Here is a 12,389-nt window from a genome sequence, read left to right as displayed (position 1 = left end):
TATATTTATTTTTTGCAAATAAAATATAATTTTTTTCTGTATATTTTAATTTTTTTAATGTATCTATTTTTATATAATGACATTTATTTATTTATTTGTATCCCTTTACTTTTCCTTATTCTTTTCCCTATTGCTTTTGCTATTGATTGAAGGGCCAAGCTGTCAATCAACTGGCTTTGGGCGGGCTTTCCTGCCCAGGCTGAGTAGTCAATTCCAGCACACATACAGTATACTCTATTTTAAATAAAAATAAATAGTCATTTATATGCAAAAAAATAAATAAATGTATATTTTTAAAAATAGATAAATAAAATGACAAATGTGAAAATAAATGAAAATGTTTATAATTATTCTTTTATTTTGTATTTGTCTTTATATTTCCACATTATTTTCTTATTATTTTCTTTTTTGTGTATTTCTTTTTTTTATTCTCTTCTTATTTATGGCACTCCTATGACACCACAGCAACCTCAAGTCACCCGTGACTTAAACTTGCATCCAGTGTAAGTAGGAAACTTTCTCTGCTCATTATCTTCCTTGCTTGACATATCAGACATCCAGCATATAACATCACATTAGTTTACCTTCATCAGGGTCGCTGGCTTGCAGGCGGGTGAGCAAAGCCTGGGGGGCGGCATTCTCATACACACTGGCCCGGTAATGAGTAGAGGAGAAAGAGGGGGCATTGTCATTCACATCCAACACTTTGAGAGAAATGTCAGAGCGGCAGAACAGCCCTCCTCCGTCAGTTGCCTGGGCGATGAGTTTGTAGGTGGGCGTCATTTCTCTGTCCATGACCGTGGCAGTACGCAGCTCGCCTTAGGACACAAATGGAGAGGCGTATAAAGCTGTAGAAAAGCAATTAATCTGTGATGTATATGTTGTTTTGATCATATAATAATTGAATGTACCAGTGTTTGCATCCATGTAGAAATCTTCGACTCCGATGCCAAACAGGGAATATTGGATCTCGGCGCTGGAGCCTGAGTCAGCATCTGTTGCGCCCACCGTCAGAATGCCCTTATTAGTGGGAATGTCCTCAGGGAAAGAGGCACTATACACCGCCTGGCACAACAACACACAGATATACAAGCACAAAGTGAAACCACATTGTCTGGGAAACAAAACAAAACATCTGTCCCACACATCAAAAAGCACATTAAATTGTTGGGCGCTGTTGCATCCATTATTCCTGCTGATAGAACGAGCGCAACAGGATTTAATGTCTTTTTCTGACCCTGCCTTTACTCCTGCCAGAGTAATGAACTTTGTGACCTCACTATTTCACCAAGCTCAGACCAGCCCAATGGGGAAACTACTGCAGTGTATCTATATATCCTACCCTACTGCCTTTTGCTCTGCACTTCAGAGTTATCCTGTGAAGGATTTAATCATCTTTAGAGCTGAAATGATTAGTCGATTATTAGTCGATCAACAGAAAATTAATCTGTAACTATTATGATGATTGATGTTCAAGCAAAAAAAATAACTGCAAATAGCTGATTAATTGTTGAAGAAAAAATAACCAATACGCGCGGGTTGCATCCCTAAAACTATTCAAATAATGGTCATCAAACAATTATTATTATTACTGAAATTGCTAAATACGGTTCTATGGTTACTACCAATACTAAAGCTACACTTTCAACTACTAACTACTCCTATTACCACTATTATCACTAATATTTCCTGTATTGCATCAACTATGTCTAACACTATGGCTAGTAGCATAAGTAGCAGTAGTACATGTACTTTTACTGCCATAACTGCTACTAGCACTACTACGATTGACTACTACAACTAGGCTACCACTGCTTCAAGTAGAATACTATTGCTTCTCTTGTTATTACTAGAGCAATATTCAAAGTGTGTAATGGTCAATCTCAGGCTATTTTATCTATTTTTTATAATGTTTTTCAAAATAGAAAATGGTTCATAAAGTAACAGGACTGAGTTTTTTAGCACAGCATTGGCAAATACATGAAATGTAGAATAGGTTTGAATGTTGAGTTTGACATTCTCAGTCATACTTACAATATGATCAAAAATACAGAAAATAGAGTGAGAGAACTTGCTTTTGGCCTTCTTTTAGAGGGGGGAATGTGTTAGGGTAACAGGACTGAGTGAATACCTAAATTCACAATATGTTAACCAACATATTGTGAATTTCCAAAGAGAAAATGTATTTATGTGTCTAAATTGGTCACACAATAATAAAAAAAAAAACAAGATTTCTGAAGGATTCTAATCATCAATCATATTTCATGGTGAAGTGTAGTGTTCAGAGTGGAGACAGGCCTTTTTATGTATATATAGATGGATGACGTGCCTCCACTTCCTCCCACTGTGCAGAAGTGAAGCCAAAATATCCCGGATACGGGAGCTGCCATTTGGAGATTTTTACGTGATTTGGAGCAAGAGTCAAGGTCACCCGCCTGAATCAATCGCGAGCCAAGCACGGCTGCACTTTGTCAGTGAGAGAGACTCACAGTTGCCAATCATGATGTCTCACCTTTTTTTATCCACTTTATTCCTAGCCCCCATGATGCCTTGCGTGAATTATGTCCTCTAACTTCCTAATCCTCTCACCTGGAGCGATTGTATTAATAAATCTAGTAAAACATGAGTGAACACCACCTATTACAGCTCAAACGGGATAATATGATCATAGCTCTGCCTTCTATTATGGAGGGATGGGAGGACGACCTGAAAAAGTGGCCTCAGATAACCTACACTAGCATATTTAGCTATGTTATTGACTCCGTTGCTACAGACGGTGAAGAGATGAACAATCTGAAAAGCTCTGAGGCAGATCAGTTCTTCCAACGATGTTCCGTACAGATGACATGTTTCCCCCAATCGCTGAATAAATACTTCCAGATCGTACATAACATTTATAATATGCTTGTCATCCTCAGTTCCCCTCTTTCATCCCCAACCGAGCAAGAGACCTCCACCATTTGTTCCTGTAAGATTTCAGTCAGTTTGTGAGGTGAGTGTGCCAACAGCGCCCAGAGGGCTCCAGACCCGAATGCAGCTAGAGAGGGAGATGACTAGAGCAGCGAAAATGTACATTTCAACTTAATTTATGCTTCTCACAGTACTGTAGTCTGTATGAAATAATTATTATGCTATCACAAGTTGTTAAATATATTACCCATTGTTGAATAAAATTGGCATTTTTAACATCAATGGTGCGCACTGACTGCTTAAAACATAAATAAAGTTAATGTTTATTACATCAATTGAATATTTTGACATTTAAAATTTTAATTAATAGCCGTTGAAATCATGTTATGCGCTCTGTACGGAACACCGTTAAGCTTAATGATCTTCCTACACAGGCGGAGGCGTTACTTTTCCCCACTTTTCTCAAAAACTCTTGTTCTGCAGGGGGATTATATTGGGATATTCCGCCGCAGAATGAGCACACAAACTTGTATGGCTCTTAACAACAGACGAGTGCTGCCTGGCGTGGCGCTGATGGGCGTAAAGTGTATACGGAACACCATACCACAGCTCCGAAATGACATTTTAGAAAATGTCAATTTAACTTTAGTTAAATATCTGTTAAAAATAAAGCAGGATTTTGTAAAATGAAGGTGAATTACTTTTCAAAAGAAGTTGGTGGTTAGCCCCCATGGTTAGCCTATGGGACTAACTAGTTACTGCTACTTCTGCTACCTCACAGGAAGTTACGGACATAATCATTTCTACAGTAACACCCCTGAGAATAAGGTGGATAGCATCAAATAATGAATTAAACCCAAACTTATCCGAAAAATGAACACTTGAACATAGATCAGCATGATAAGAACTACCTAAAATGACAGAAACCATCTTTGGGAAAAATGTATTTGACGTTTAAATTGACTTTTTTAGTGTGGCTCATGTCCCATCAGGTAACATGGTGGGGGCGGGACTAATGACCTATACTGCAGCCAGCCACCAGGGGGCAATCGAGATGTTTTGGCTTCACTTTTGGGGAGCTGTCATGTCGTCCATCTTTATATAAAGTCTATGGGACAGGCTAATATCCTATTTTTTCAGTGTTCTAGATACATGATGTATCCTCAAACTGCAATTAGAAAAAAATGCAGGACACTTTGCTCGATTTCAGTGGAATGGCCCAGGTACTACTACTACCACTACTACTAGCACTTAATAATTAAAAAACAACCATGAGAACAATGTTATAGTGCATTACAGTATAGTGTTTGACTCTTAATGTCTTCTGATATATTTGATGCTGCTACTGTGTCATGGCAGAGTGACCACTTTGTAGTTACACAGGCCTGACTTGTCTCAGAACAGACAGAATATAAGAGGAGAACAGGGAGACAGGGGAGGATTGATTTCAAAGAGAACTTGTAAGAGTTTAGAGGGAGAAAGAAAGTTTCCCAACTAATTATGTGAAATTGAGGAATTGCAAAAATACCGTCAAATGAAAAAGGGATATTCCCAGAAGACTCCACAGCCCAATTATCTTCCCTTTTCACAGTGATTTTGCTCTCATAGATCAGCTTTTGGCACGGCATTAACACTCAGTTTAGGATGAGTCTTAAATTTGCGAGGTAGGAATTAGCACACTGAGCTGAAGTTTTTTATCACTGATTCATGTAATCAGCTTTTAACTGTGGGTATTTTAAACATGATTATCATGCAATGCACTATGAAAGCCAGTTTATACTCAAGTTACAGTACATTCCCTGAAATATAGTAGAAGGACAATTTGTTTGAATTAGTTCACATTGAGTTTGTACTTTGGTACACTGTAGAACAAAATCAATATTTTAACTGAACAAATCCTGTTCTGCTACAGCCCCAGATTCTGGCTGAAGTCATACATACTAACATTATGCACATTTTAACATTATTCAACAGTACAAAGTCAAATGAGGGAGTGCAGTTTCCCTCAGCTTTTGCATGATATGATAAAAAACAAAAATCCATTCACTTTAAATATATTTGTCCTAAAACTCCCTCATTGATAAATTATTTACTTTTTAACCATTTAGCAAAGAAGCAATTAGTCTGTAGCCACAATAACACTAACATTTACTACATATTGACTGTATTATCATATGATTTATTCAAAAAGGGATGTTTTCTTTCTATTTTTAGACAAAACACTAATTGTAATGTGGTCAGCCTGGACACAAACAGCGGATAAATGCAATTAAGTCTACCATGAATCTAAAACAAAATAGTAGTTCACCATCCTACATTCCTCAGTCTTCTCTGTGTTTGTTTGCTTTGCATGTTGTTCATTTTACTCATCTCCATTCGTCTGTATCCCTGACCTGGTTGCAGATGGGACTGTTGTCGTTGGCGTCCATGACGGTAACTTCCACTGCAGTGCGAGCGACATACAGGCCATCACTGGCTGTGATGTTGAGCAGATACCAGTCCTGCTGCTCCCGATCCAGCAGACCGCTCACGTAGACCTTCCAGTCTCCCTGCACGACAGCCAGGCCAAACACGCCACGTGGGTTTCCCCCTGGAGATGACACAGATGAAGATTAAAACGTTGACACCTCACAGACAAAGACGGGGTGAAGATGCATTGAAACGGACATGTGAACAAACTGGAAGTCTCATTCATTCGGAAGATGAATAAGCAGCTTCCCACCCATCCACACACACACAAATGATGCAGGTACCCTTTAGCATGATCGACAAACATCTATCATCATAGCGTAAACCAGGCTGGTGGCGTTGCAGCAATGGCCTTTGAAAGTTTAAAAAAATAGATCTTTAATATAACACTTCCATTAGGCCAATCAGTATTTTTAAATGCTAGAACACAAGGCCAAAATATATCATCCTTATTTATTATCAGACAGTGAATAGTAAAGCTCAGCATCAAGGTGACAGTTTTGCTGGAGAGCGCTCACAATTTTTTATTACTCCCATAAAAGAGGAGTGACCACACAAAGTCAAGTGTAAGTGTGTGAAAGACGACTTGTAGGAAATCCAACTAATATACTTCACACACTTTGCAAGAATCATTTAAAGCAGAAGGCTCTATTGGAAAAATATATAATGTAAACTACTTTGTTACGAAGCATTTTTCTTTCACTATATTGAGAAATACAAACCTGAGGGTTTCCCTGCCTTGCTTGAAATGTTTTGTTGTATCATGCATACCTTGTAATATTAAAATCAAAAGCAAAAAAATAAAAGGTTGGTTGTGTTTGACATTTGAGTTGAAATTAATTTAAAGTTTGACCTTTAATAATAGTAGCCCCATTAGGCCAATGAATAATTTTTATGCAACACCACCTCATCTCGCTGCGGGAGGTACACTTACTGCAGCAGAATATGTTGGTATTTTTCTAAATTTGCTCACCAGTTATGTAAAAGTTGACGAGACGGTTTTGATCGGTGCCATCACGGTCTTTGGTTTTTAGGACGGCTACCACCTCGCCGAGGGGATCACTCTCCTTTACTGCACCGCGGTACAGCTCCCTCTCGAACCGCGGCGGGTTGTCGTTGACGTCTGACACGGTGATGGTGACCACGGTGGTGGATGACAGAGACCGTAGCTCCCCCAGGTCAGAGGCCACTGCTTCGAAGCTGTAGCTGGAGCAGGCCTCGTGGTCCATCTGACTCACTGTGGTGATCCAGCCTGTTTTACTGTCAATGGCGAAGACAGAACCCGTAGTGATGGGGCCGCTGAAGGAGCGAGCGTCTTTTGTCAAGTCCGAGTTGTAGCTGAGCAGAGGTCCGAGGCTGTAGGTGACCTGCAATTTAAAAAAGATACATATAATAGTTTTTCAAAGCATCTACAACAAACTGAGCTGAAGAGCAAAAACCCCAAAAGAACAAAATACTCAAGTGTCAGTTGAAGTTAGCTGTCACTGACCTGTCCATTAGAGCCCCAGTCTGGATCAAGTGCACGCACTTGGACCACTCTTGTCCCTACAGGCATCCCCTCCATCACTGTGGCTACATAGGTGTTAGTCTCAAACATTGGCTTGTTGTCATTCACATCGAGGACCTGCAAAATGACAAACCTTCACTGAATCAGCCCAACAAAGTCTAAATTATACTGAAAATATAATGCAACAGGGAATTCAAATCATTCTCTGAATTTGTTGAATGAATGTCATTTAAATTGTCTTAAATTACATAGATTTTTGTATTTCCAAATTGTACTTTTACCCATTTTGAATCATCTGCAACAACGGCTGTCGACAGAAATGCATCTATTTGTTGAAATTACATGCAAAATACTTTGAGATTGCCCTTATCAGTGTTAAAACATCTGTAATCCTATTAGGGCTGCAACTAAGGATTATTTTCATTATTGATTAATCCGACGATTATTTCCTAGATTAATCCATTAATCGTTTGGTCTAGAAAATGTGAGAAAATAGTGAAAAATGTCCATCCCAGTGCATCCGAAATCAAGGGAGATGTCTTTAAATGTTTTGTTTTGTCCTAAACCCAAAGATATTCAGTTTAATATGATATAAAACAGAGAAAAGCAGGAAATCTCAATATTTGAGAGGCTGAAAACAGCATTTTCTGCATTTTTGATTGATTAGTCGACTAATCGTTGCAGCTCTGACACAGATTTGTATCTGTTTGAGCACTTGGTAACACTTAAATTACATTTTATTGCACTCAAAGGCTTAAATAAAGATCAAATTCTATTCAAATGAATTAATAGGAAACAAAAGGTTAACAGGCTCTATGTTTAACTGTATGACCAACCTTAACCTCCAGGTCTACAGTGGAGACGGTCTCGATGAGGTCTCTTCTCGTTGTCCCCGCAACCTTAAAGCGGAAGATGCTGATGAGTTCATAGTCCAGCGGCTTGATGACACGAATCAGACCCGTCTCCCTCTCCACCAGGAAGGTCCCTCCCTGGTTGCTGTCGAGCGTCTCTCCTCCGACCACGGTGAAGAACCCCGTCTGTCCAGGAGTCATGTACACAGACCCCAGGGCCGTCCCTACTGCCGTGTCCTCTGGGATGGTGAAAGAGTACTGAGGCTGGCTGAAGGACGGGACGTATGCGTCTGGTGGGACAACGTGGATAAAGGCAGACACCAGCGAGTGTTTGGCCGGAGAGCCGCAGTCGGTGGCTTTGACGAAGAAGGACAGCACAGTCCCCTGGAGGTGATCCACGGTGCTTTTAGTCATCATCCAACCGCTGTCTGACTCCACCTGGGCACCGGCAAAATCACAATGTCATTTAAATCTACTTTAGAGACAATAATCCTAGTAATAGAGCTGTTTGAGCCGACACATTCTTACTGTTTTGACCTCTTATGTGCTCTTAATACTCGAACTGGGTCGAATTTTATTTAATCAGTTTTATTTGTCTTTTTATTTCCACAAGTCAGAGCATGGTAAACAATGTTATTCAAGCTGCCACTTGGTATCTATTAATATTTATACGCTGCTACTACTTTCTTTATATTCTAACATAATATATTAGCCTTTTACACTGCAGCTGTTTCTTTCATTTACACTCATAGCTGTTTATTTACTCGTGGCTCTTGATTGCGTTTCCCTTCGGAACAGCCAAAATTGGCCGAGGCATCAATCTTAATATTACATCATTTTGATTTGATGAGTAAAAGTGTATAATTACAGTGACAGATGGCTGTTAATCCAAATGGAGGGGGGAGCTAATGTCAAGCGAGATTAACATCTCTTAATTGAAAATCAGGGTTATGGCATAAATTATGAGTTTTAACATGGTTTACTTTCATTAAATACATTTGCTGAGGTTTGGATCTGGTTAGACTGGGTCTTTTCCTTGAGGGAAAGATGTGTGCAGCTCTATTAAAACTAAGCAAACAGCTATGTAGGGCAAATGTGTTTTATATTATAGAGTATATAAAGTTAAAGAGCACTGACCTCCAACACGTCAACCAGTGAGAGTCGTGCCTCACTGTAAAGAGAGTAGGTGATCCTCCCATTAGACCCAGCATCAGCGTCGGTGGCTTGGATCTGTGTGACCAGGGAACCTTTGGCGACATTTGCTTTAATGCTCATGCGGTACTCCACGGCTCTGAATCGAGGAGCGTTGTCATTCTCATCAGTGAGAACCACTCGAACTGTGCAAAACGATGCACGGCCTGGAAAAACAACAGAACATTAATGCATGGTTTTATCAAATGTACGTGATTTTGATACGGACGTAATCTGCCTTATTATGCTGTTTCATTCACTGAAAGTCATCCTGGATGATAAATTGCAATGCATCTGTAATGTGAATAAGCTGAAATATTCATACATTCTCAGTGTGGGATCTTATTATGCAAAACTTCTCATCTCACAGGTGACACCTACAGTGCAAGAACAGTGACCACTCATGCATTAAAGCAGCAGTGGGTAGAAATGGAGCAAATATGATTAAAAAGTTATTATTGTGATTGGCCAAAGTCTCCCATCACGGGCTAGATTTTTTAAAGGAATTTTTGCCCAATGATGCCAAAAAACTTGTTGCCTACTGAAGCTTTAATGTTAGACTTCTGTGTATTTTTGGAGTCTTATATTGGCTGATTTGAAGATAGTTTTTGTCAGGGAATCTGTTTCACAGTCTGGTCAGTGTCAAAAATAATACCTCCACCATCCAAGGCCATGATGGTCAGCACCATGTCCTTGTTGAGAGGATTTTCTCGGTCAAGTTTCTGAAAGGTGGATATGAGTCCATCTGCATCAATACTGAATTGAGTTTTCCCCAGATCATTGATGAAGGAGTAGGTGATCTGGCCAAACAGCCCGGAGTCCTCGTCTGTTGCACGAACCTGGAGGTACATACAGAGATTCAGAAAATAACGTCCGATTGGTCATTGCAAGGTTATACAACATCATCCATGTAGGAAGTTTCCTTTTAAAAGGTACAGTGTACAACATCTGGCGTAATCAAGCCGTGAGGTTGCAGTTTGCAGTTTGCAACCTCTCCCGTGTGCCAAGCATGTAGAAGAAGAACTACGGTGGCCAACGTCAAAATGCAAATGGCCATAGGTCATTTGTAGAATAGCAGAGCCAAGGTGTAGATTGTGTGTGTACGTGGGAAGTGAGTGGTGAAGCAAGAGAAAGAGCAGTGGCGAATGTGTGTGCACATGGGGCTCCAGATACTAAAGGCCTGAAGTCAGGTCCTGAATTATTATCACCTTCTCTACCATACCTGACTTATGGGACTTGAGCAGCACTTGAAGGCAACATCAGTTGTTATCTCTTTTCAGCCTTAACACTATCACTGCCAAGGCAGTCTGACAGAAAAATAGCTCTGTTTAAAGGGACAATGTGTAGGATTTGGTGGCATCTAGTGGTGTGGTTGTGGATTGCAACTAACTGAGTACTCCTCCGCTCACTCCTTCCTTTCCAAGACTGTGGTAAAGTGAGCCGCTGAGTGCAAATCGTGGTCATTTGATATTGCAAATAACTTTTTCTGCCTCCTGTTCGATTCTGGTATCTTCTGATTCTGGTCCAGTATAATTATAGTGTTAGGAGCTGTGTGCTACATTTAGCTTTGAGGATATCAAGTGAATGGTCAGTGGAAGTTGCAGTTTTGTGCAGAAATAAATGCTACAGCTCCTCAAGACCAACAGAGGTTTCCTGTGTCTTTGTTTCCTGGCGGCTGAGTGGAGTGACGGGGTTAACTCCGGAGCGAGTAACGTTATAAACTCCGGCTCAAGCATGAAAAGTGAACACAATGGTTTGTCCTTTCTGTGCTACTGTAGAAACATGGTGGCCGGCTCCATGAAGAGGACCCGCTCCCTATGTAGCCTAGACATAAAAGGCTCATTTTAAGATAACAAAAAACACAACAATTCTTATTTTCAGCTTATTATACACTAAAGAAAACATACTTATTAATATTATATTTGATTTCTACCAATAGATCCCCCTAAATGTTAACACTGGTCCTTTCGAAGCTCTGATGGAAACATTACTGAGTGAGTAGCAAGATGGCAAACTTACTTGAATGACCTTTGTCCCTGCGGGGGCATTTTCTTGGACTTCAGCCAGGTAGAACCTCTGGCTGAACACCGGGCTGTACAGGTTGGCTCCCAGCACACGTACAATAACCTGGGGATCACCACCATCATCATAATCCTCATCATCCTCATGTCATGCTGACATCTTGTTGATGCCATCTCAATAATCATCAGTGGCTGATTTGTCAAACATGATCACATCCAACATGGCACCAGCAGTAAGAGCATCACGCTTGTGACCAAATGGTGATTGATGCAGCTGTAAACACTCGTACGCTGTGTTCACATCATGTCAGAGGAAGACCGGAGTGACATGTTATTACTACAACATATGATGTCGACTGCCAGAGATGTGGGATATCAGAGCCTACTTGTAATTACGAGACAGATGTGAACATGTTTTCCAATTGGCAGCTCATCCTCCCAGTAAATCTGATATGACGTGAACACACATTAACCTCCGACTGCAGAGCCGCTCGGCAGCCGGCGGTAAACAGCCGTACAGGACAGCTGGGAGTTTTTGTGATAAATTTGAAGCGATGGGTTGCTAGAAAAGGTCAGTGGGTTTGCTGCGTATAAACGCCGCAAAGGTTTACAAAAAGAGCAAATCAGTTGATAGGACTAAATTGTGAGTTGTCTCACCTGAGCGGTGTTGGTGAAGACTCCATCTGACACAGACACGTTGAGTTGATACGAGAGTTTCATGCCTTGTCTCCTCTTGTTAGACAGACTGAGCACCCCTGTATCTGGCTCCATCATAAAAGTCATTTTCTCATTCCCGGAGAGAATACTGTACCTGAAAGCAAATAAAAAAAACATTTTGCTCCGAAGCTGCTGGAAACACAAAGTAAAGCTTGAGAAATAGACAAATAAAAGATGGAGTGAAACACAAACACAAGATTGCCTATAAGGAATACGCTTTTCTAAACATAATGAACTGGGGCAAACGTTCTCATCATCACTTTACAGAGGAAACACCAAACCCACGACTTTCAAAAAACATCTTTTACCTCAGCCTGTGAGCATCACAGATGTCAGCATCCGACGCCTGAACACAAGTCACAAAGTGCCCTCGGGGCGCCAGCTCGCTGACTAAGGCCTCGTACAGCGCTTGGCTGAAATTAGGTGGGTTGTCGTTGGTGTCGGAAACAGTCACAGTGACACTGACATCACTGCTGAGGGCAGGGTCTCCGCTGTCCGTCGCTCTGACAATGAAGTTGTAGCGTTGGATGAGCTCGTAGTCAAGCAGGCGTGCCGTGAATACCAACCCGCTGCTGCTGTCAATGTGGAAGTAGTCGGTGCTGTTGTAGATGTCAGATAGGATCTGGTAACTCACCACAGCGTTCTTCTCTGAATCTTGGTCCTGGGTAAACACCTACAGGGAGAGTAACATTAAACTTTGCAGTGCCTCATGCATTATTCAAA

At 40.7% G+C, this 12,389-nt stretch overlaps 1 protein-coding gene across 1 annotated transcript in view; it reads right to left on the bottom strand.

The window, feature by feature from the left end:
• Positions 1 to 12,389, bottom strand: part of fat3b (FAT atypical cadherin 3b) — an 80,669-nt gene that overhangs the window by 27,708 nt on the left and 40,572 nt on the right. Inside the window, exons 23-33 of the mRNA XM_074610039.1 lie at positions 11,975 to 12,339; positions 11,607 to 11,760; positions 10,948 to 11,055; positions 9,584 to 9,767; positions 8,875 to 9,095; positions 7,723 to 8,175; positions 6,869 to 7,003; positions 6,353 to 6,746; positions 5,304 to 5,500; positions 912 to 1,065; positions 585 to 818 (exon numbers count right to left, since the gene is read on the bottom strand). Of these exons, the coding sequence (XP_074466140.1) occupies positions 585 to 818; positions 912 to 1,065; positions 5,304 to 5,500; positions 6,353 to 6,746; positions 6,869 to 7,003; positions 7,723 to 8,175; positions 8,875 to 9,095; positions 9,584 to 9,767; positions 10,948 to 11,055; positions 11,607 to 11,760; positions 11,975 to 12,339 (2,599 nt within the window). The remainder of the gene's footprint in view (positions 1 to 584; positions 819 to 911; positions 1,066 to 5,303; positions 5,501 to 6,352; positions 6,747 to 6,868; positions 7,004 to 7,722; positions 8,176 to 8,874; positions 9,096 to 9,583; positions 9,768 to 10,947; positions 11,056 to 11,606; positions 11,761 to 11,974; positions 12,340 to 12,389) is intronic.

The sequence above is a fragment of the Sebastes fasciatus genome, chromosome 16, assembly GCF_043250625.1.
Source record: "Sebastes fasciatus isolate fSebFas1 chromosome 16, fSebFas1.pri, whole genome shotgun sequence".
Lineage (NCBI taxonomy): Eukaryota > Metazoa > Chordata > Actinopteri > Perciformes > Sebastidae > Sebastes > Sebastes fasciatus.
Note: the sequence above shows the minus strand (reverse complement) of the source record. Positions and strands in the feature narration are given on the sequence as shown.